This window comes from Camellia sinensis, chromosome 12, assembly GCF_055761805.1.
Source record: "Camellia sinensis isolate YWXY chromosome 12, ASM5576180v1, whole genome shotgun sequence".
NCBI lineage: Eukaryota > Viridiplantae > Streptophyta > Magnoliopsida > Ericales > Theaceae > Camellia > Camellia sinensis.
This window is the reverse complement of record NC_138972.1, coordinates 161,140,728-161,167,279: the sequence shown is the minus strand read 5'-3', so window position 1 is coordinate 161,167,279 and position 26,552 is coordinate 161,140,728. Positions and strand designations below refer to the sequence as shown.

The 26,552-nt window shown below is 36.2% G+C and overlaps 1 protein-coding gene across 3 annotated transcripts; it reads right to left on the bottom strand.

The window, feature by feature from the left end:
• Nucleotides 1–914: 914 nt before the first annotated feature.
• Nucleotides 915–4,215, bottom strand: LOC145803394 (very-long-chain aldehyde decarbonylase CER3-like). 3 transcript variants are annotated; one of them, XM_082896654.1, is made up of 5 exons: nucleotides 3,752–4,215; nucleotides 3,313–3,536; nucleotides 2,424–3,207; nucleotides 1,702–1,921; nucleotides 915–1,514 (listed from the first exon to the last, which is right to left on the bottom strand). In XM_082896654.1, the coding sequence occupies exons 1-3, from the start codon at nucleotides 3,800–3,802 to the stop codon at nucleotides 3,030–3,032; spliced, it is 453 nt and encodes a 150-aa protein (XP_082752780.1). In that variant the 5' UTR covers nucleotides 3,803–4,215; the 3' UTR covers nucleotides 915–1,514; nucleotides 1,702–1,921; nucleotides 2,424–3,029. The 3 variants fall into 3 exon arrangements, with proteins under 3 accessions (XP_082752780.1, XP_082752779.1, XP_082752781.1); XM_082896653.1 differs by having other exon boundaries at nucleotides 1,702–3,207; XM_082896655.1 differs by lacking the exon at nucleotides 2,424–3,207.
• Nucleotides 4,216–26,552: the final 22,337 nt, after the last annotated feature.

Here is a 26,552-nt window from a genome sequence, read left to right as displayed (position 1 = left end):
ACTATAATTTTATTTTCATTGTTACTGAAACTAGAAAATAAAATACCACAAAACTATATGATTACAAAAATCAGAAAAACACAAAATAATTTTCTAGTTACCAAAATCAGAAAATAAATTAAAACACAAAATAATTTTATTTTCTTTGTTACTAAAACTAGAAAATAATATAATTTTATTTTCCTTGTTACTAAAACTAGAAAAATAAAATACCAAAATAATTTTTTGTAACACCAAATAATATTATGCAATTGTTAATGACACCAGTGTATTACTGCTAGTTGTCAAAGGAAAGAGACAGTATATTACTACTATCTGTCAAATAGCATAAACCACTATTTGTTTTTCCAACCAGAATATATCTTATGAAATCATAGAAAATTAAATACAATGAAGATACCAAAAATAAGAATCTGTCTTAAGATTGTAGGACAATCTTCACTATATTTAAATAAATTAAATTCTGTTGTGTACTAAACAACAACCAGAATATAAAGAAATAAAGGAAATGAGAGAATTTGTTTGATTACAAAAATCAAACTCGAAATAAAAATAAATAAATAAAAACAGATTTTATTTTGTTACAAAAACAAAATTAAAATTAATCTAATTTAAATAAACAATAATAACACTGAAAATAAATTAAATAACTTACTTGATTTAATTTCTTCGAATTATAATCTGATCAAGTCCAGTGTTTGACACTGTGTCCTTAAGACAGATTCATCCTCTCCACGGTACTTTCAGAATTTGGACGTCTATCTCCCAGGATGAAATGATCTACTACAAACAATAGCAGCACTACAAATTGTTTGTCTTACGAACACACTAAGTGTTTACACTCTTTTCTTTCAGAAATTAAATGGAACAAAATGCAAAGATTTATAGTAGAGGATGGAGTATGAAAATTGGAGTAAAATCCAAATGGGAGGATAGTCTATTTATAGATGTAAAGGTGGCTGCTGGTTTTGAATTGAACAGCTATGAAACCTGTTGGTTTTGAATTCAAACAGATTTGAATCCGTTGGGTTCATAATATAAACTGATACAAAACACGGGAAGGGCTCTGTTTGGATATACGTTACAAACCAAACTAGTTTATTTCGGGAAGGGCCCTGTTTGGATGTACAGTAAAACCAAACCAGTTTATTTAGGCCCAGCCCAGCCCGCCCGGATTGCGGCTGTGGTGGCGGCGCGCGCATAGTGAATTTTGGGTCCAATGGGTCTAGCCTATTTTGCCCATAACCTCTTCCTCTAAAATACTTGGGTACCCCTTGGGGCACACTCCCAGTACCAAACCCAAGCCTTACAAACCCATTCAAAACTTCCCACCAAATCATTGTGGGACAACCCAATTTACAACCTTAAGGAATTTCCACCAAAACTCCATTTCCATGGAGCACACTTTGGCTTCAATTTCTCATTCACTCGGTAATGATTTTGAGCAACCAAATATACCACGGCATAGAACGCGTTACCATTTTGACCTGCGAAAATCGACGTTCGGCGCCCACCTAAAAAATAGACCAAACTTAGTAAAAAATTCTGATTTTATCCAGAATTTTATAACCATTTCCAACACATGTCCTGGTGATGAAGAATACAACTACGTATGTATGTATGTATGTATGTATGTATGTATGTATGTACATTTGAGTGCTGGTATGGATGTTGCATGCAGTGATGAGTAATATTACTTACGTAGGGGTATAGAGAAGATATTTGAGGAAGGGAAGTCTGTCAAACAACTGATAGGGAACAATTTTCACATTGCAATGACCCAAACATCGCAGAAAATCAAAGATCAATACATAGCCATAGATCATGCATATTGATCCATATCCAATCGCACAACTCCCAAATACTGGTATCCCAATTACACCACTTAATATTAGATGCTCCAAAAATGTGCCACTTCCAGCTGCAACCAACTCATTACAAAATAAACATAAAAATAGTGACAAATAAATAAAAGACAAATGGAGAGGAAATATTATTGGGTGCCAACAAGAGTGCAAATTTGTTCACCCGCTATACAAATGTGTGAACCTTACACTTGATGTTGGAGGTGGAACCACCTCATCAAGCAACCAATAGAAAAGTCTGTATTGTGTATTTAGTGTGAACAAATTTATTCTCCATGTGACAATAAATAATTTTTTGGCGGAGAGTCTCACATCTCCATGATTGGTTCATCGATTTGCAATAACCAATCATGAGGGAGGTAGGTAATATTGACCCATCATTCAAGCAGGTGAAATTAATAAAAAAAAAATATCTTGTATATATATCTTGTAAAAAAGTTTTTTGAAATTAATTAAAAAATATCTTGTATATATATTTTTTTGACATTTTTCTTGTGTTTCAACTGTACTTGCTAACAAGACTCAAAAATTAAATGGGCAGGAGAGGTATTGACTCACCAGTAAAAGGTTGGGGCTAGTGGAGATGAATGGTGGAGTGAATGGTGATGGGTGAAAAGATATGAGCAGTGCTACAGAGCTCTGATGAGTTGGCGCACATATATTAAAAAAAAAAAAAAAAAAAAAAAAAAAAAAAAAAAAAAAAACAGTAGTGATTTAGACCTTTTAAACTTTAACCCTCACCACTCCACACACACGTGGCGGGTAGTGATTGAAGGATGAGAAAAAAAAAGAAAAAGAAAAAGAAAAAGTGACCAATCAAAAAAGAAAGAGGATCAAAACGGGGTGGGGGAAAGGGGATCCCAATCTTTATTCAAAAAAAAATAGTGAGGTAAAAGATAAATATATGAGGAAGAAAAAGATAAATTAATACTCCATTAGAGCTCTCTTTTTTGAGATCTAACTCATTTTTCAAAAGATATTTTGCATGGAAACATTCAGTTATGCTGGACCTCTAATTTGGTAGCACAAAACACACCACTAATGAGGTGAAAAAAAAAAAAAAAAAAAAAAAAAAAAAAAAAAAAAAAAAAAAAAAGAAGCACTGACAGTGACAGTAAATGAGGTCCACTACCACATCATTAGTGACGCTTCTAATTAGAGGTCTCAAATTTTATCGTGGCAACATTTACGTAGCCAGTAGTATAGGGACTCTGAAACACCTATGTGGAGTAGCATATCAGCAATAAAGTTTCTTGATTCCCACAATGGAAGATTGGAAAGGGCTGGGAATATGTAACAGGCCATGGATCCCATTAGAGCTTGAAGAATTATGAAATTGTCCCTTTACAAAATTGAAAAATATATATAATCAGCTAATTACATTACATTTAATTTAAGAAGAAAAAAAAACATTTTAAAAATCATGAAAAACAAGAAAAACACTTACCACTCCCATTCCTTGTCAATCTGCTTGAAATCGACACCTTCTTGTAGAATCCGGCGATTATCGGTAAGGAAGAGCGTGTTACTGTAAGAAGTCCATAGCTGATACATCAAAGCTCTGAGTACACATATAATTAGAATATGAAGACACCATGTATCCTTCATGATATTATCCTCTTGCATTCTTGAATATATGACTTTTGCAAAGACGGCTCCATATATCAGATACTGCAACAAAAACAAAAAACAAAAAACAAAATGAGAGCAAAATCTAATCTCATATCATTAAGAACTAATATCAATAAGCAACAGCAAATTGGATTTTTATTTTTATTTTTATTTTTGGTTGGGGGAGGGGATGAAATAATCATGGGCATGAAAATGAACACAGAAGGAATGAAGGCATAGAAAGATAGATAGGTCATATAGCAGCTTCCATTTACCTTGAATGGGCCCAATATCTCCCAGGGCCAAGCAGACAAGGTTGCAACCATGCTATCTACACTCTCTCTCTCTCTCTCTCTCTCTCTCTCTCTCTCCTCTACTTCTGGTGTTTCTTTCTCTACAGCGTTTTTTTCCCCAATAACAAAACAATCCAAATTCCAATTATACTAGCCTAAAATTGCTAGTTGAAGACAACATCAATATGTTGTTAATACATGTAGATAGAAAAACAAATCCCACAAGAGAGTAGCATAATAGCACCAAAGAGAGAGAGTGTGTTTTCTTGTGCATTCAAGTTTTTCTCTTCCCTTTTCTCTCAATCAATGGGATCTATTCAAGTTTCTGTAGAGCTATTATTCTCACTCCTCCAATCACCAACTTATAGCTGAAAAAAGAACCCTAAAAAATAAAAAATAAAAAAACTATCACTTTCAAATACGGTTAGAACTCTCACTCAAAATTTTTGGACTTTCTCTAAACTAACTATGACTAACTCAGCCACCCCAATGCATTGAACCGCCGACAAATATGACCGAAGGCTAACCAGGAATTCAAGGTGTTCTCATTTTATTGCTTGTAAATGGCACAGCTGTATGTCGTCGTAATGGCCTAATTCTCTCCCAAATTTAATGACTATTGTTGTCTGGTGGGGGTGTGGCTTGTCACGCAATCTTCTCTATCCCAAATTTTTGTTCTTTATTTGACTTAATTTATGTTTTTAGAGCACTTCTACGTATTTTTCAACATTTAACAATATTCATGGAGCATTCACTACAGGAAATATCAGTTTTGGAGACGTATTTTTAACGGCGTTTTTTAAAACGTCACTGTTTGTAATATTTAACGGCGTTTCATAAACGTCGCATTTTTCTCTAATCAAAACGACACCGTTTCATGAATAGAAGACGTTTATAAACGCCTTGAAATGGTTTTGTCCCACACGCTCCCTCTCCCTCCTTCACCTTTATTTTGAATCTGACTCTCACTCTCTCGCTCTCACTCTCGCTCGCGCTTTCTCTCTCTCTCTCTCTCTCAAAATCGAAATCGATTCACATCGGTGACAGCAAACTTGTGAGCGTTCATCAGAGCCATTTCCAAGAGCTTACATCGGTGATTCATCAGAGCCATTTCGAAGTTCTCTCTCAAAATCGATTCAGATCAGTGAGCGACTCTCTCTCTCTCTCTCTCTCTCTCTCTCTGTTGTCTAAACCTTAATTATCTCTGTCAGTTCAGCTCTGTGATTCAGAGATTCAGCTCGGTCTCAGCGAAACAGGAGGATATTTTAGCCACAAAAAAAAATAGCCACACAAAAAAAAAAAAAGAGGATATTTTAGCCACAAAAAACAAAATATCAAATCCAATCCATAATCATTACACTCATCTCTCACAAAAAAAGTCAAAAAAACCAAAAAGCCCTTCCCAAACCAGGCTTTTTAGCCCCAAGTTAAAAAGTCAAAAAATCAACCCACTTCCCAAACGGAGGCTAAATCATATTTTAGTCATTTGTATTATTGACTGTAATGTGGTACAAAGTGTCATGCCAGCTATTATGAATCAAGGCCTTATATGATATGAAATTGTTTTAGCACCTTATTTCATTAAATTAATATCATGTGATTGTTTTTATTCTCTCTGCATAATTTAATTTGAAAATCTAAAAAATCTTCTGAATTGAAAGATTCTTGTTCAATTTTTTGAATTGAAAAAATGATATAGGCTATATTAAGATATGAGAAGTTGTATTGAGACTTGGAAACAATTCTTTGTATAAGATTGTATCAAGATGATGTTTCAAAAATGTTGACAGAGAGGTTGCAGTCAAAGGGGTGGGCAATCTGTTGAACCATTAAGAAGGAGGTTTCTAAGAGAGGGTAATCTGTGCAAACCCCACTCTGATGGGGGCTTACTGATCATGATCGTGTCGATGTTAAGTGAACTGAGGTTCGTCAGAGAACTCCAATTTGAGACAATTCCTGTAGGGGATTTCCATACTTTCAGCACTTGAAGAGAACTGAGGTTGTATGGTAGGGCCTCGAGCTTTTTGCAGTCGTAGATAAGCAAGTCTCAGATTCGATGTGGCGAACCGGAACCAACCTTCATGAAGGGACTCCATGTTTTCACAACCTCTTATGTCCACTAGGCTGAGATTTTTGAATTCATTATTGTTGCTGCTATGCATGGCATCTGGCAAGGATTTGAGGTTCTTACAAGCATTAATTCGAATCGATTTAAGAAATGGACATAACCAGCTTATCTGATATTTTTCTCTTACAAACAGTCTTGCAATATTTCTATAATGTATTTTGAGTATTCTGCTTAGTTGTGCATTTGATTGTTTAAATGAATATAACCAACTTATCTGATATTTCTCTCTTACTGTTTCTTACCAGGAGTACGATAACTCGTGACAAAGGTACAAGGGTTGGTGGAGCTTGGGGTTCAAGCAACAAATTCTTTTTGTTTTCTTTTTGATGATTGTATATTCATGAATTTTTACAATCACAACTAGTTAATGCATGTTTGGTTGATGCAACAAACCACTAATTCATAACTAGTTTTTAATCTGATGCGGAACAGGTCATGATTTGGTTCTAATACTAGTTTTTTTGTTGTTTTTTCCTTCTCATTTGATCTTTATTGTTATTCAAGTTGAATGAGAATCAGTGGTGCTCTTGTTTGTTTGTTATTTATATGGAGTAGATTCGGTTTACTTTTATTGTAACTGTCACAGTTTAAATTTAAACAAGCAAAGAAATAAATTACCACAATTTCAAATTTAAAAAAAAAAAAAAAAAATCTTCCACGGCTTTTTTAAATGCCACTAAAAATGTCAGCATGACGTCATATCTTACCGTTGGGTATTTTGAATTGGGAGATAATACCGTTGGGTTTGAATATGAATTGGGAGATAACGGTTTGAATTAGCAGAATTAACGGCGTTTATGAAAACGCCATGTAAAGGTCTACAGGTGTGCCTACGTCACTAATGACATCACGGTGGTGTTAGTAGGACATTTGGCAACGTTTTAAACGCCGCCTATAGTAATATAGCGACGTTTCTAAAGCGCCATAAAGTTATAGCGACGGCCGCATCTTCGGCGTTTGGTGTTAAACGCCACAAAAGGATTTGAAGGCGTTTTTTAAACCTGAACGCCGCTAAAACCCTGATTTCCAGCAGTGATTTGTTAACATTTTCCTAACTTTTTTTATTATTGCATTCACATTCATGCAAAATATATAATCTTTTTAAAATTCTTAATATGCGTCCCAATAACACATGTTAACAAAATTCCTAATGTTTTCTAATCACCATTTTACCTCGAAATCCATCTATTTTGAGATCTTTACAACACCATATAGTTGAAAGTACATTGAGTGCATAAAACCAGAAATTTTTGATACAAAAGATTCATGATTAGCTCATCGGATTTCATGATGTGCAAAGGCCACTCAAGCTTATTTGAGACTTTCAAAAGAAAAATTGGCCTTTCATAAATTTTTATACTGTTATTTTTATTTTTTAATACTATAATTTTATTTAAAATTCATAATATTCACAATCAAAATAATTTTATTTATTTTAGTTTTAAATTTAATTTTAATTTGCTTGCTTGATAGTCACCCAATATCCTTAAACTTCACAATTAAAATATTTTGAGTAATGCTACGGACCCAAACATAAAAATTCAAAATTATCTAAAATTTCAAATCAATAACTTAGATTTCTTTTATGTGTGAATCCCACACTACAATAATTCAATCTTCACCATACATTCACTCTACCACCCAAAAAAAAAAAAAAAAGGATAAATATGTCATGATCCATAGCATTTTTGAAATATTTTTGATAATAAACAAATCAAATCATGTAAGATTTCATATTTTTTTAGAAAAGAAAACACAATATACTAAAAGAATGAAATAATTGTAATTATAAATTTGATAATAAATTAAAAAGGGATGATTACTTTCTGCAGCAAAGATAAAAATTTCGCTGTAAATGGAGAAGAGGGAGAGCGATATAACGAGGTGGATTGTTTTGTTTTAGATTAATGATTCATTTACAAAATTTATTTAGTTTGAATTTATCCGAATGAAAAGACTCGCGACTCTTCTCAAGAAGAGACTTATTCGAACAAATTCAAGTTAAACAAATTCATATGTTAGCCGTGTTGTTTATTTTAATTTGCTACAAATTCATATTTTGATATGAATTAATGACAACAAAATAAAATATGCATACCTTTTTGTTGTGGGGTGTGTTTTTTTTTTTTTTTTTTTTTGGAACCAATTGTTGTGAGGTGTGTTATGCTCAACTTTTTCCCAATTAGGGAGGTCACTTTTTAAGAGTATAAAAGCGAGAGATATAAAGAAATAATATATTTGCCTTTTGTTAAGACCGAAAGGATGATAGAAAATAGAAAAATGTTTCAGCCTTCTAGAGTAACAATGATGTGGCACTGATGTTTTGGTTTGATTTTTTTATTTTTATTTTTTGAAAGTGCCAATACATTGGAGCTTTGTTTAAAGCTTTACTTTTAGAACTCTAAATCATCAGTACTGTAAAAAATAATACTGAGGATAGAACTTGTCATGAGAGAGATATAAAGAGACTTTCTAATCTTGATCGACAGATTAAACGATGTGTAAATTGATAATATTAAGGCTCCTTTTGTATATGAGAGATATTATTTTACTCTTTTTTTTTTTAATTATTTGAATGAGAGATGCTAGCATAACTGATAAATGATAATAAATTATGATTTTTTTTATTTTGTCAATTTAAATTTTAAATTTTTTATTTGTTTTCAATTTAAACTAATTGTTTATTTTCGTTAAGTACCGAAAATGATATTTTAGTCATTAAACTCAATGAAAAAAAAATTATATACTTACATTGAGTTTAACGATTAAAATATAATTTTTTTTCATTAGTTTTACTTAATAAAAATAGACGAATGGTTTAGATTGAAAATAAATTAAAAGATTAGGATTTAAATTAATAAAATTAAAAATAAAAAATTTATTTTGTTAAATGACTCAAACTTTATTTATTTATTTATTGTAATTGTCCCTACAATTATAGTAAGCGAGATCCTCTGTTCTACAAATTCTATATGAACATCTTGTTTGCCCTTTAAACCACATGGTTTTCATCATATTTGATCTATCATTATGTGTGATTGTTGTATTAGTTTTAATGGGTTTCACAATTTATGTTTATTATTAATAGAATAATAACACAACATGTAATAAATTGAATATTAAAAAAATGATATATATAACATTAATCGAAAGGAAAAAACATGGCCTAAATAGTTTATTGTTTTTCTTCTCCAACTCATTGATTATGTTGCCTCGAAAATGTGAATTGAAAGGGTTGTTAGTACATGTCAATCTAAGGCTTTGATTGGGAAAAGTTTCTACAATCCGTAATTATCCCTCTGCTTCAACAATGGATGGATTTGATTCCTCAATTATGTCATAGCCAAGTAATGTGTGTTAACGGATTGAACCCTTCAGTCTAAGTTTGTGCGTATGTCACATTTCTACTTTATTTTATAGATATTATTGTTTTAGAATTAATTTGTGACATAACCATCTAATTTCTACTTAAAAAATATTTGAAAATACTAATTGAGCACTTTTAATCAACTCTTCATGATGTAGAATGGACTTCACTCATCGCTCCTCATCCTTCCTTTTTCTATCTCACTCTTCTATTTCATTAAAAATCAAAATAAGAGAGATATATTAGGAAATATAGTACCACTCTTCTTACGGATATCAACTAATTCTTTTTGACAACCCCTACGAAATTGGATACTTTTTTACGACTAATTATTCTGTAATTCGGGTCGGCCACGTGTGCTCCATGAAAGTATGAATGGTAGAGAATGTGAAATATTAATTATTTATGTTGGTGATTGAAATATATGAGGGACATAATGAATAATGATTGATAAATAGAATATGACCACGTGATCTACCGAGATTCTTGTATAATTTTTTCTTTTTAACAATGTTCTCTCAAGGCGGCCCATAGTTAATTGAAATTGGGTTCCCGTGAACCAAATTTATGTTATTTTAGTTGGGACCACACGACACATTGATTAATCCATTCATATCAAATAAAATAATATAAATAGAAGTAAAATTGCAAAGATCTTATTTGTAAATCAATTGCATAGATTCTGTTTTGTACAATTTATGGATTATAATTTTTTTTTTTAATTTCAGAAATTTAAGCAAAAGAGTTTGGTGCAGTTTTTCTTGCAATTTATGAAATATAATGAACATAAAAATAAAAAATAAAAATAAAAAAACTAATTATTGAGAAAAAAATAAAATGATATTTATTTTTAACTTATTTAAATTATTTCTACTTTTTAAGTTGTAAGTGGAAATTTCACTAAATTCTTTAAAATAGTAATATTAATAATAATGCCTAAACTGCACCAAATATCCTAGAGTATAAAATTAAAATCACCAACATTATTTTGTTTAGATTAAAATACATTGTAATGGTCCCGTTTAGTAGAGTTGTGGAAAAGTGATTATAAATTATAACTTAACAGATTATAGCTTATAGCTGTGAACATAAGCTGTTAACCTATTTGGTGCAGCCGTGGAATTATGGATTTAAGCAACAGAGTAGTGTTTGGTTAATAAGCTGTAAAATAACTTTTTACTGTATAATTGTCCTTTCTGCCCATATATGATGTAAAAATGATTATTTTGTCATTTTTTTAGTTTTAATTTTAAAAAAAATATTTCATTAATAAAAGTTAATATAATTAGTATTAATTAGTATCAATTAATATAAAAATTGATACATTTGCTAAAAATGTAATGGAAGTATTATTGTCACAATTATTTTTCATAATAAATTAATTAGTATCAATTAATTGCTTAATTAGTATCAATTAATACTAAAATTATTAATTAGTATCAATTAATGGCTTAATTAGTCTAAATTAATACTAAAGTTAATTATTAGTATAAATTAATATTAATATTTAATTTTTATTAGTATCAATTAATATTAATAATCAACAATTGTTATTAATTAGTATCAATTAATAATTAATTCATTACAAAAGTATACAATATTAATTTATTAATAATTAATACCAATTAATATTGATTTTTTTTCTTTTTCTTCCGAAATATACAACTTTTTATTTTTTAATTAATATAAAAATATACAATATGAATTTATTAATAATTAATACCAATTAATATTTATTTTTCAATTAATATTGATTTTTTTCTTTTTCTTCAGAAATATACAATTTTTTATTTTTTTAATTAATATCAATATTAATATTTGGGTATTGACGAGAGCATTTAAGTAATTTTAACCCCTCACACTAGCTGTGCGCTTAAGTTAAAAATACAAGCATCCGCTGACCAACTTTTGAGATAAGCTGAGAAATATAAACTGATTAACTTAAACTACACCAAATATAATATTTTAACTTAAATTAAAATAAAAGTTAAAATAAACAACTTATAAACTCTACCAGGCCTAATACCATAGTTGAGAAAATGATGAGGGACGATAGTGAATCGAGTATTATTTTCAACGTGTTTTAGGAATAAAATTGCAACGCTGCTACAGGGTCCGAACATTTCAAGCTCGAATTTGTTCCGAATCTAAAACGACGTCGTTTTGGATTATCTTACCAGTAAGAGAATTGTAATATATCTCACTAGTAAAAAATTTTTATTACATGTTACCGGTAAAAAAATTCAAAACGACATTATTTTAAATTCCGAGCTAATTTCGAGCCAAATAATTTTAAACCTCAAACATTTTTCATAAAATTGTACGTGCTTGCCAGTCCTCGGGAGAAAGTAAATAAAAAGAACATTAATTAAGGTTACGAATCTGATAGAATGGAAACAAAAGATGGTGCCAGTTGGGTTAGTTTGTTTGCAGATAGATAGATGTCGGTGATAATGACCACAAACTTGAGTGCGCTTCTTCTTTTTTTTTTTTTGGGTCGGTATAAGTACGCGTTTTTTTATTTTTATTTTTATTTTTTATTAAATATATTTATTTAAGTAACATCAATTAATATCTTCTTTATATTTTTCTATATATTTTTTTTATAAAAAATTAAAAATATTTATTTATTTAAAATATCTCAAACCAACCCTTATTATATTATTCATATGTATTCACTTATTAAATTATTTTTGCATTGTTGTTTAGAATCTCAAAAGGATGGGTAGAGAGCGGTAAATATTTTAACAATAAAAGGGTTTTTGGAAAGTTGATAAAAAATTAATTTTTTAATTTTTTGACTTTTTAACTTTTTTTTATATTTTTTGGGCAAAAAAACTGAATGTTTTGGTGTTTTTTTGTAATTTTTTTGGGAGAACTTGAAAAAAAACTAAAAAATTGACTTTTTACAAAGTTTCCAAATTACTCCAAAATTTACAATGTCAAATTTGAGTTGTCCAATTCCTCAATTCAGAACTTTTCGAATTATCTCTCCTCTTTGAAAACGCATGAAGGTCTGGTTTATCTTCAAAAATTAATTTAGTTATACAATCAAGTGTGTAATGTTTACACACTCGTAAAAGTAAGCACTTATGTGAGCTTAACATTTAATCCCAAGTTTTAACCTTTAAAATCTTATTTTTAAATTGTTGCCATTTAAAAAAAAAAAAAAAATTACTCTTAGTTAAAGTTTGAGAACGTGACTTTCGTAGTTTGCCTGGTGCAAATTTAATGTCTTTATTTTTGCACATCTAATTTTGATAAAATTAATATTTTGAAATTTATTTGTCAAAATTTAAAAAATATTAATATCAATTATGGAATTACTTATAATAAAACAAAATTAAAAATTTGTGAAATTTTCACAATTATGAAAACTTTACAATTTTTTGAATTTTTTAATTTGTATGCATGTGTTTGCGTCTGATAGAGAGATATTTTATTTCTCTTGATTTTCAATTGATTATTACATAAATAATTTTCAAAATTGGCACATTAAATCGTACGCTTAAAAAAAATAAAAATAAAAAAGTGAGAAATTCATGAACATTGTGGATGAGTGTACCTTTCAGGTGTCTTAAATAAGTGTACCTTTCAGGTGTCTTAAATTGAGAATGTACCTGACACAACTGTGTCGGTATTCTGCACATCTCCCGGCACGAGTGCAAATACCCGGCCTTGCCTTAAAGGCTCTTTTCCAGTAGTTTTGGGGTTGGGTTTCGGTGGAGCAGTTGATACTGCGGCGCTAGCTGCAGCTTTACCAGCGCCTTGAGAAGTGGAAGAGCAATCTTTGACCATGTGGTCTACCTTGCCACCCCTGTAACAAGCGCCCGAGATTTTGTAGCAAACCCCTTATGCCTTTTCCCACATTCAGAGCATGGTGGTATGGAACCACTTCCCTGACTAGAACTATTCATTGACCCAGTATTCTACTTTTTATTCGATGAGCTATTCCGGCCTTTCTTAAACTTAAAGCCCCGTCTCTTACCGCGCCACTCGGTCGCGGGTGTTTCAGTTTGTTTCAGTGCTTCAATATTCGACTCAGCTATTATTTCTCGGTCGAGGACATCCACATATTTAAGCAATTTCAAAACATTAATTCGGTCAAGTATCTCAACATTAAGCCCGCCTTCAAACTTTCTGGCCTTTTTATAATCGGTGTCCACCATGTGTGGTGCATATCTGGCGAGTTCAGTGAACTTCGATTTGTACTCTGCTACTGACATGGTGCCCTATTTCAACTGTTCAAATTCAGTCACTTTACGATCCCGGACACACTGGGGAAAGTATTTCTCAAAGAAGGACTCTTTAAACTGAGCTCAAGTCATGACAGTATTTGCATCACGGACAAGCATCCACCACCGCCTAGCTTTTCTTGTAAAATAAAGGTAGCCAGTAACACCTTATGTGCTTCGAACGCGGAAACACTTCAAATAATTTCTCAGTTTCAAGAACCCATGCTTCGGCCTTTAGTGGTTCAAGGCCTTCCTGGAATAATGGTGGTTTTATTTTGCTGAACTTCTGTGTCAGAACAATTATATCATCATTAACATTCTATTCGGGTTGTACAGGAGGAGGTGGGGGCTGTTGGTTCTGTTGTTGCCTTAAAGCTTTGGTCAACAGTTCAACTGTTCTTTCTAGTCTTGCCATTCTGGCATCAGACGATTCCGTTTCATCGACTGTTCCTGCATTGTCCATTTCACTATATACAATAGAGTAATAATAAACATAGGAATTGCTTACTTAAACACATTAGCACATTAGCACATATATTCATGTCATGGCCACACACACTTTTTCAATACTCATATAATGCTCTATTCACTTTTCTAAGACATCCTATAGCTCATTTGGACACGTGTGTGCGGTATAACTCATGCTTTAGTATCGCTCTGATACCACTCTGTCACGACCCAAACCGGTCCTTATGGATTTAAGCATCGCAACCGGCCAGTAATCAGTGATTACCAAAGGCCTGCTTAACAGTAGAGACAATAATACAGAGTACAGGGGCTAGCGGAAGCCAAAACAGTAAATAAAGATGTCCAATGAGCTGTGACATTTTGTATGCCAAAAAGACTTTCCTGAACATATGCACATTCATTACCAAAACATAGTTACAACATATACACAAACATCCAGGTTAGGGACCAAATCCCTAACCATAACTGTACAGTCTAGTTTTATTCAATCAGTACGAAACAAAGACAAAAAGGGCGAGTCTAAAACACCCCAAAGGTAGTCTTGGCTTGACAAACTTGGAACCTCTCAGTGAGGCACAACGGTTGGCTTGACAAAACGAGAGCTAACCCGATGCTCCTAGCTCCGGTCCGGTGCCTGGACACCTACATATATATATAAACAGTGAGCTAAAACCCAGTGAATAACAGTTGTGTAAAGAGGTTAAGAATGAATGTTCTTTCAATAATTAAACAGTCATATCAGTCATTTAGAAACCATAGCAGTCATATGTGGTACATCCAATAGCAAAACAGTACAGTAGGTCTTAACAGACCGAACAGTCAGTTGATGGCCATCATAACAGTATACAGTAGTGGTTCCAACATGGGAACTGACAGAGATCTCTGTAACAGTAGCAGTAACAGTAAGTTGCTATGGATACCACGAGTACAGTTCATAAAAGTAGGACAAACATTCATTCAGTAAGCATTGTCATTTCAGAAAACAGTACGGTCATTCGTTCAAAAATAGATATAATTGAACGTATCTTTACAACATTGTTACTCACAGAGTTTCGGGCTACAGACAAACTAATGAGCGTCCTTGGATGCCAACCCTACACAGTAATAGAATGAGCACACGCTAAGTTACACACTAGGAAATCAATAACTTAGCCCCTTAACTCGACTTGGTGTGTTAAGATGCCTTAAACTAGGCCTAGGAATGCCTAGGATGGAATGAGGATGCAAAGATGTACTTTAAAACACTTTACAAAATTTGCTGAAACAGGGGTCCACGCCCGAGCGTATCTTTCTACGCTCGAGCGGACATGCAGACAAAAGAGCTCCGCTCGAGCGTGACTTTTCCCGCTCGAGCGGACTGCAAATTCAAGAAAAGTATTGGATGTGCGATTTTCACATTGGATGGGCGCTCGACCTACGCTCGAGCGTGAGACTCAGGTCCTCACTCGAGCGTGAATTCTCTTGCTCGAGCGGACTGCAAAACACATGAACTTCTGGGCATATGTATTTCACGCTCGATCGTGACTTTCCACGCTCGAGCGGAAGTGCATGTACTCAGAGTGTACGCTCGAGCGTGAAGTCCCCCGCTCGAGCGTGGATCCAAAATCTGGAATTTCCAGATTGATCCTCAAGCTCAAAACTCAACTTTTAAAGCTTCAAATTCGCTCGCCTTGGGCTAATTTTCTGGAAAAACTCTTGGAAACTCATAGTACAACATGTTTGTGAAGATCATTTGTAAAATCAAGCCCAAAGGTAAGCCAATTGAACACAAAATCAACCATAACTTCAAGAACAAAGCTTAAATACAACATGCATGATCTCCCTTGAATCCCAACACTTCAAACCAAGATTAAATTGGCAATTTGATAGAAAAACATGGTGAGTTCCTAGAATACAACCATGATATGGCCATGCATGCAAGAATTTCATGAAAAACAACAACAAAATGTTATAATATGGACATGCATGTGGGAATTCCATGAAAAACAACCTTAAATTCCAAAATAAGGACATGCATGCATGAATTCACTCTCAACTCAACACTTTAAACTAATTCTTGACTTTAAGCTCCAAATTTCCCATGATCCATGCAAGATACAACTTAAATTCACAAATGAGAGGATCAAATCTCTACCTTAGGTCTTGAATTCAAGGTATACAAGCTCAATTATGCAATCTCTCTTCAATCCCTCTAATTCTCCAAGCCAAATTCTCAATGAAACCAATATACTCTTACTCTCCCTCTCTTTCTCGGTTTGGTCTCAAAAGATGAAATGGATGATATAACAAACTTGAATGAAGTAGGAAAGGGATGGTCTAGAGTCAAGCCACTAAGTGGTAATTATGTAAATAATCAAACTAATGTAAATCAACATTATTTAATCTAATTTAATCATCTCAAATCAAATTTTAATTAAACCTATCATAAAATCAAATAAAATTCTAATAAGCATATAGCACTAATCAATTTCTGGTTCGATCGCCGATAAGACCTTCAATTCGCAATTCAAGATTAAAACAGGAACAGATCATTTAATGACTAACAAATAGAAATGCAATCAAACAACTGTAGACGCGCCCTCGGGTCTCACTACAGTTCGGACTCAAATGTCACGGTCTTGTATCTAATCTTGCGGAGTGCAATGCAAGACCAATGAGTCATCAAAGAGTCCAAATCCGGCAAATCATTTTTGAAAACAGATTTTTTTTGAAAGAAGTGCCAAACATGGACTACTTTGTCAGATACAGAGTCGCCACCTAAATTTTTATTTTGGGGGAATTTAGGAAACCCCGACTTGTTGCCTAAGGCCACGTATCCGTCATCACCAAAGTTGCCACGGCTCGGGAACTTGGGTACGATTGGGGAAGGTCACTTCGTGAGCAGCCCCGCTCGCCCGATCAAAGATCGGCCTCTACTAACCATGATATCTAGTTTTGAAAACATTATGCGTTCTTATTCCGGTTATTAGCCTAGATTTACTATGTGATGCGCACAGCATACAAGTATAGACTGGATTGCCTAAATTAGAACGAAACATCTCATGTTTGTTTTTGAAAATGGTTTGATGGTGCTACCCGCAAGTAGGCTGAAACGTGGATTTGCCACCCTCAGGTGGGCTTAGAAAACATGATGAGTTGCCACTATCTAGTGGGCTGAAAACTCGCAGTCGATGAGTTGTTCCAATCTAAATAACCCAACCTTCACCCACAGGCATTCAGGCAGGTATATCACATAAGCAATTAGCCTCATGGTAAGCATACTATCATGGCAGTCACTTACACGCATGCAAGGATGCTAAAGCATAAAACTTACTGAGTACTCCAAGCCAAAACAAAAGCTATGTTAGAAATCCATGCATGATCCTAACTATACAGAAATGCCTAATGCAACACACGTAGGAATGCAACTATAGTAGGCTCGGCTATTCTAAAGATGGCATGTGAAATGCTACAGCTAACATGTATCCAACTCGAAATTGAAATACAATGCAGTTAGTATGATGCGCCGAGCCCGGTGCATGCAATACAGATGAATGATGCAAACATGCAAGAATAAGTATGCTAATTGAAACATGCCCTAATCTAACCATCATAAGCTGGTAAATAAAAGGGAGAAAGACGTGAGGTTGGAAGACATACACCACACGCACGCACACTTATTACAATTGTGTCCTCGCTCGGAGGGTCCGAATAAATAATATACAGTCCGAATAAATAGTACAGTCCGAATAAATACAAAATCCTAATTAATTAACAAATTAATCTAGGAAAGCAAGTAAATTAGCACGCAAATCCATGGACCGCCTCAGCTCTGTTCCAAATGATAAATGATGCATGCTTGAGTTGCCTTGCGCAGAAATCCATTACGATGCCCCAATTTGCCTCTGTTTGCAATTGTTCTTGGAATATTGCGCAACGCTCCAGAAGACCGCTGATTTCTGATTTACTACAACAGAGAGCAACAAAGGGGCATGGCAAAATATTTTCACATATGTATGCATGACTACTCTTCAGGGAGTGTAGTCCTCGATCCTCGTGCCACCAATCACGCATATCGATGCATGATGGCTGAGGAGTCGAATTGCACGACTCAATATGAAATGAATGCATATGAAAACACAACAATATCTAAACTCCATCATGGGTAATCCGGAGTGTCGGTGACAGGGAATTGAGACACGTTTCGTCACTCTGAGTACGAAACGTACCTCGTTTCCCGTGCTTGGGCTAACTCCTATCCCAAACACGATGCAAATGAGATGGCATACACAATGCGACTAACATACAACCTAGCATACACAATGCTATGAAATGGCATACACAATGCTCTAATATGCGACCTAGCATACGCAATGCTATGAACCGAAATGGCATACACAATGCACAATGGACATATACCAACATGAGTGGACCTCAGCCACACTCACATCAGTGGCCATGTGATGGAAATGAGAGAACCAAAATGCGTGCACACGTGCACGTATACCGAGGACTAGGGCTGGGCAACAAACCCACCCGCCCGCACAAACCGCCCGACCCTACCCTACCCGCAGTGCTTTGGGCGGTTTCGATGTAGGTAGGCAGGCAGGTGCGGGTCAAGAAATTGGCAAAAGATCGGGTTCGGGTCGAACCCGACCCGCCCGCAACCCTCATCTTTTTCTTTTTTCTTTTTTTTTTTTAAGAAAAAATAACTAGTTATTATTATTATTTTTTGCATTTTGGATGGATGGAGATAACTAGTTATTATTTTTATTTTTAAATTGTGGATGAAAGTAAAATTTATTATATGGGCACTTATATACATTATCATGATCTAATGATATTTAAATTACTGTTGCTAGTTTGACTTTTATTTATATACATATAAAAAAAAATCATTATATTCCATTAGTCTAGTAGACACAGTTAAATATGATATTTTGAATTTTCATTCTATTATCACATTATTGCATATTAAAAACTAAAGAGTGAAGATTAATCCACTATTAAAATTAGTGTTACTAGTTTGACTTTTAAGGGTTTGTTTTTGCATATTTAAATTAGTGTTACTAGTTTGACTTTTAAGGGTTTGTTTTTGCAAGCTAAGGAGGAAGATTAATTACTATCCTCAAGCATGGTTCCATATCATCTTATCTAACATGTAGACTATTTATTATGATCATGAATTGTATATCTTGTAATTTAATTTATAACTCTTCTAAAAAAAAAAAGTATTTAGAAAGTAACAAAAAATGTCAAATTTGCTTAAGTTAAAAAATAAAAATAAATAAATAAATAAAAAATCGCAAACCGAACCGCACCCGCCCGCACAAACCGCGAACCGCATCGCGGGCGGTTGCGGGTCCATTTTTCTCCAACCGCATAAGTGCGGGTCGGGTCGGTTTTGACCCGCACCCGGCCAAAACCGACCCGCGAGCAGCCCTACCGAGGACCGAACCTAAGGCATAAAATGCCACTCTACCAAAGCATGGCAAGGGATGAAAGATGGCATACAAATATGTAATTTCCAGCACTGAAACATGATGCTAAATGGTCCCGAAACATGGAAATATGGCACCCGATGCATGCAATAAGCCCCGAAACTCAAAGCTAGGTACATGTATTGAATTAGAACTATGCAAAGCAAGCATTATTTGGCCATGAAGTACAAATACAGAGCCAAGACAGTCCCAAAACATGCACATTTCTAGTTTAAAGCATGGCCAAAAAGTGCTAACATGATGGACTAAAATAGCATGCAAATTTGGCTAGCAAGCATGGTTTACATGGAATGTATATGAAGCGTATGAGAACTCATCAAACCAGCCAAAAATAGTGAATAAAACATGACAAAACATGCCCAAATAACCACTGAAATGCATCCAATGCATGCAAAAATGATAAGCTTCTATAGAGGGCCATGCAAGGGGTTACTCAACACATACAACAAGGACACTTAGCATGGCAAAACCAACTTTGGAAATCATATATGACAAGCCTAAAACTCACCAAATTGGCCCTGAAATTGGTCAATGAAACATACAATGAAAGGCCCCATCAAAAGACCTTGAATAGAATTGTTCTACACATGCATTATAGACATAAAATAAGACCAAAAGGGCCTTGGACAGAGCTAAGACAGACCTTAAAACCCTCAGAATGAGGCTTGAAACATCACTTCAAAGCATGCAAAAAGGGGTCCCTTTGGAAGGCCAACAATGCTAGTAAAGAGAATGAGGGGTGAGAGGGTCACCCCTCTATGATTTTGAAGCTCAAAGGCACATCTAAGCCACTAAAAATCCGCTGGATTTCAGTGGCTAAAAGGCCAAATCAAGTGCTCACATGCATAGCTCAAAACATGAGGAAATAAGGCATGAAAGGGGGTAGATGACCCCAAACAGAAAAAGTATCTTAAACAAACATGTTTATGAGCTCAAAAGGAAACTTTTTCTAATTTATGACAAATCTCGAAAATGCTCACAAGTAGGACGAAGATATGATGCAAAATAGGCCTACAAAGAGGGATAAAGCATACAAGGATGTAGGAGACCTCAAACAGAAAAGTGTCCTTAATCAATATTCAAGAGGAGCTCAAAATATGACACTTTTTAGTTTATGAAAAAGTCCAAAAATATTTGCAAGTAAGGCTAATCAGTGGAGCAAAAACATGCAAGTTTAAGGGAAATAGGTGCTTACCCTTGACGAGCAGCAAAGCTGGAGCTTTTGGACCAAGTTGGTGAACCTTTAACCCTTGAAAATCAGTCCCAAAGTGCTGGAATGGATGGAGGAGGTGTTGTGCTAAGGGTTGGTGTGCAAATGGTGCAAGAATATTAGGGTTTGGAAGCTCAAGTGTAGAGATATAGAGAGAGAGAGAGGGTTGTAAGCCTTCAAAGGGGTTCAACCCTTGCCCAAGAAGATCAGCCTCCCCTTTATAGAGGAGAGGCTCTAAAATATCCCAAAAGGGCTTCACATATCCTCCATACACGTGTATGGAGGATGGTCCAATTGCCTCACAGCTGGCACAGCTGTAATGCATTCAGAGAGGACAAAAAGCAAGAAGTAGGCCGGCCAGTTCAAGTGGCCGGCCAGCCACTCCCCCTGGTCGGCTGACCAGGGGTCAAAAGGTTCCAGAAGAATTTCTGGCCGGCCACCCCAAAAAGGTGGCCTCCCAGATGAGTGCAACACAGCTGTATAGTGAAAAACCAGAAAATGTGACCCAAAAGAGAGAAAAACCAGCTTTTTAGCAAGGTTCAAAAGGGTCAAGATGAATTACTGGTCGGCCTACCCATATTGGTGGCCTCCCAGATGAGCACAACACAATGGTGGTATGAAAAGCCAGAAATTGTGGCTCAAAAGTGAGAAAAACCAGCTTTCTGTCAGAAAAATTGACTTTTGGAGAGAGAAAAAGAGAAAATTGGTTTTTCAGGGGAAAAGGTGGCCTCCCACCATCCTACCACCTTCCTAGCAATGAAAATAGGGTCCCTACCAAAAATGGGCCAAGACGGATGTAAGACGAAGGTTCGGAGGCCAAAACGCGCAGTCTGGGGCCCCGAAAACAGGCTGTCAGGCACCAGAAGTGGCGTATGACCACGAAGGTGGTCTCCCGGGCCACAGTGTCCCTCTAAAGGGAGAAAATAAGGGGTGTGCCAAAAACCGGAGCAAATGGAAGTAGTTAAGCGGTCCCAAACCGAGGCACACAACCGACAGCTCCGAAAACCAGAAACTGGGCTCCAAACGAAAAAAATGGCCTACGACCACGAGAAGTAGCCTACGGCCACTGAGAGATGGTCTACAGGACCTCTCCCACCCTTCGAGAAGAGAAAACAGAGAAAACAAGACCTGGTTCGCAAACCGAGGCAAAGCACAAAAGAGCCCCGAAGTTCAGAGACAAGGCTCGCAGCCGAGACTCTGAAACCTCAGAATGAGCACAACATGCAACATCACCGAGCGCTCAACTGGTGACGTCTGAGTCTTAAGGTCGGTCAAAAATGGGGTGTCTACAGTTGCCCCTCTTTGACAGAACTCGGAAGTCATACGTGACGAGAGTGAATGTCAAAGCCTAGAGACGACCCATTTTTGACAAGGCTGAAGATTTAGACAAACAGGCAAGACAACGAAGATGTGCCCGCAGGCATGCCCGCAGGCGGGGGCAAAATGCAAAACGATATGCAAGAAGATTTTGACAATTGGACTTATACGCTACGCGAAGCCGATTCGAAAATTGGACTTATAGGTTACGCGAAGCCGGTTTGATAATTGGACTTATACGCTAAGCGAAGCCGGTTTGAAAATTCAGGATTTATGTAATGCAATGGAATGAAACAGCACAAATGATATGCAATGTATTGAAATAATCAAACCACAAGTAGTGCAAAACCACACAAATATTATAAAGGGATGGAGATGCAAAATCAAACTCCGTCTACCATAGAAAAGGTGCCGACACCCTCAAACCATAATCCCATCAGTGGAATAGGCGCGTACACATGCAGAACTATGTGTGCGTAGACGGAACACAAATACAAGTAATTGGGTGGCATGATATAAGTGAGGTATGATCTACTCAGGAAAGATCATGATCCTAAATGCTAGATGCAACACGCTACACTAAAATGCAATGGATACAATGGATAAAGCGCGCGGCCAAACCAAATTTTACCTAGGAAAGGCATGGACACAAGCAAACCATGTCTAGCACGAAAATGGTGCCGTCACCCTCAAACCACAATCCTATTAGTGGAATAGGTGCGTACACAAAATCTCATAACCATGCTTTGACATGAAAAGTATGAGCACATACTAGACCAAGCTCAACATGGGAAGGATGCAGGCGATACAACGAATATGCAGTAGATGCATGCGATAGATACTATGTGCAATACAATGTAGTAGCTAAAATGCAATGTAATAGCTAGGAAGGGAAGGTACCTTATAGGGGCAATTGGCAATGACTTACCTCGGCAATGTCCTACCTCATGCTGATGTGGGAATCTTTCGCTTCTTCTTGGTTGAACCACAGGTACTATTTTTCTCCCTGACTATGGTCGCAGCTTTCCCTATTCTCCAATAGGGTGACAGACTAGGTTGGTTCAGTATCCAGAATTGAGGTGCATACACATGATATCTCAACCTATGGGGCTGTCGTACAGATTTCAAGCCGAGGATATACCCATGGGTATTTAAACCAGACTTTAGTCTCGGAAATCCCGAACCTTTGCGTTCTAGGCATAAGCCATTCGAACTCTAGTTTCCACCGTCTCAATTGGTCTCCTAGGAACTCACCGCAAGCACAGGCAAGTGGCTATACCAGACCACTGGAAGTTGTTCGGGAACGACAAACACCAAAGAAATTGCACCTTTAGGGGATTTAAGGTCTCCTAGACCAGAGAGTGCACAAGACAGTGCGAATGAAGATGCGGGATTTAAGGTCTCCTAGACCAGACGATAAAACAGATATGATGCAATAGATAATAGATGCGATGCAACAGAGAGTACAATAGATGCAAAGGGTGACATACTCCAACCACGCTGGACTCGTGAGTGGAGGCAGAACAAAGAAAATCAATCAGGTGCGCGTTCCACGCAACCTAAGATAAATTCCAAACACGCTGAAATCGTGTGAGAAAAGGAACACTCAAACCACGCTGAAATCGTGAGAAGAGGTCTGAAACCACTTGGGCTCACGCTTCACGCGTCCCGAGATAAACACGCCCAGGGCCGCGCTTTACGGGTCCTGAGATACAAGAGAAAGGTATGAGACTGTACCACAATTGTAATGAAAGTGTGTGCTAGATGTACAAAGTGAATAAGTGCGATAGATACACAAAATGAATGAGGAAAGATGATGTGAACACCAGGCGCACCTGATGTCTTTAACCAAGTGAATCAACAACCTAACACGTCTCACGCGAAAGAAGGAAAGGGTGAACTATGAGATCCAAACACGTTTCATACGAGTGTAGGAAAATGAACACAAATCCTAACACGTTTCACGTGAAAGGTGTGAAGGTGGCGTAACCAACAAGCATACCTAACCGTATCTCATACGGAGAGGGAGAAGGTTTTAACCGGGAAAAATAACAATGGTGTAACCAACAAGCGTATCTCAACATATTTCATATGGAGAGAGGGAGGGTTTTAACCGGGGAGAAAAACAATGGTGTAACCAACAGGCGTATCTCAACGTATTTCATACGGAGAGAGGGAGGTTTTAACCGGGGAGAAAAACAATGGTGTAACCAACAGGCGTATCTCAATGTATTTTATACGGAGAGAGGGAAGGTTTTAACCGGGGAGAAAAACAATGGTGTAACCAACAGGCGTATCTCAACGTATTTCATACGGAGAGAGGGAAGGTTTTAACCAGGTAAACGCCACATTCTAAGGTGGATTCAAAAACCAAATGCGTCCCACGCGAGTGGAAGAATGGTAGAATGATTTCTTGCTGACAAGGGGTAATCTCTAATGTAAAAGCCACGGATGTCGCTTTTCTTTCTAATCATATTCAAAAATTTTCCCTCATTGCAAACAAAAGCCAAGATAACTCTGACGGGGAATGGTACTCAGGGAGAGCACTTCTGATCGCCATTCTGGCTTGAGACAGTGAAACAGTCAACACAGTATTCTGTTTACTTTAAACACACAGCTCATATCAACACACTACTCATTCTGAACACGCAGCTCATAACACAGTATTCGATTTATTCGGCACACAGCTCATTCTGAACAGACAGTCTGATCTGAAAAGACAGGATGCAAAACGGAACCTGTAGAAGTTGAAACAAACCCGGATGCTCCAAATTTTTCCTATTTTCTTTGGCTTTGCAATCTGGAACCAACATAGCTTCAGATAGGTCCTGGTTTTACTGTTCTCACATGACCTGGGTTGAACCCTGTAGTTTTATGAAAGAACAAATCTTGTTTTGCGCAAATCTGGAGAATGGCATGGCACTCTGAGCACAAAACGCTTCGTTTTTGAAATTGAGATGAGTTTTTGACCGGGTATTGAGCCTACAACTGACCACAGCCAAAACGACTCAAAAACGGAAAACAAAGGTAGAATAGCCCAAACTCAACTCAACAAAGGAAAAACAAGATAAAACAACCTAAACACATCTATTGACACTCAAACGACTCAAAACAAGAATTGAGACAAACGAAAACACACAAATACAACACTCAGCTGTGTTACAAAGGTAAGAGACCTCTCGGTGCACGAGGAGCCAGTTTCTCCGGGTATTGTTTCCCACCCTTTCTCATTTGTGATTCTCACATCCCTCGGCCCTCAGGCTCTGTTTTTCTCACAAAACCCTTTTCCTCACTTTTTCTCTCAGCACACATCTCTCTATTCTTTAATCTCTCATTTTTTATCCCTTCCCTGGGTGGTTGATGGATAAACAAGAAATTGCGGGCTCATGCCCCTAACATTCTGCTAGATTCTTCCTTCTGCTTACAACAGTGAACTTTCCCACAGAGGGGTTGCGCTACAACTGGGTGTGTAGCACATCTGCAGTTGACATCGGTTGACGATGCTCCGCGGGGGAGTTTGGATGTAATCAGATGTGTCCAAACAAAGGAGTGGAATATCTTGATCCATTCCCGTTTGTGCTTCGTACTTGGCTTGATACCTCATTGCTTGGAGGATGTGAGAGCTTTCTGCCCTTTTCTGGCAAGTATGGTGCCCTTTCTGGAAAATGCGTTGATAAAAGGGAAAAGACAGAACACCTGACTCAACTATGCCCCTAGTTCATCGTTTTGACCTTTTTTTTTTGTTTTGGTTTTCTACTAAAATATTTTAACCAAAATGAGAGTTAGATTAACACGCTTGTTCGATTTTCTGATTCAAAATCATGCAAGTTAGGTTATGAGCACTGAAAATTTTTCTTTTTTTGGGTCCAAGAAAAAGGTCCAGTTTTGGAAAAATGGAATAGTTTTCGAGAGAAAATCAGTCAACCATAGTAAAAATTCTCAAAAATTGTTTTTGTAAACGGCCACTGCTCAACGAGCATAGAACCCACTCTCGAGATGCACAACCTCAGATTCGAAGGAAAATTGCCCCTTGCTTGAAGGGAGCTGCATGGCAATGGAAAGTTGCCCCTTGTTTGAACGGCACTGCAGCGCATTGAATGGCAACGGAAAGTTGCCCCTTGTTTGAACGGCACCGCAGCGCATTGTAGTCAGTCCTCAGAGCGACGAACACAACCAGACTCTCGAATACAGAGAAGGCAAAGATGATCAAAACCATTACATGGACACAATCGATTTGGAAGTGTTTATGGCTGGACTTCAGAATGAAGTTGCCATCGTATCCCAAAGATGGGAATCAAGCCTTACGTAGTTCAGGGGTTAAGGTACACTCGTGTATTTAACCTCTCCTTTTGCGCTCTAACTTTTGCCAAGGCCACCCTTCTGGGTTTTCAACCTTGCGAGCTCTGTTCTTCTTTTCTTCTTTTTTCATCTTTTCTTTTTATTTTCCTCATTTTTCTTCTTTTCTTTTCTTCATTCCTTTTTTGTTCTTTGCATTTTTCTTTTTTTTTTGTTCTTTTTCTTTTTTCTCGCTCTAATTTTTGCCTGGGTCGCCCCTTCGGGTTTTCGGCCCAACGAGCC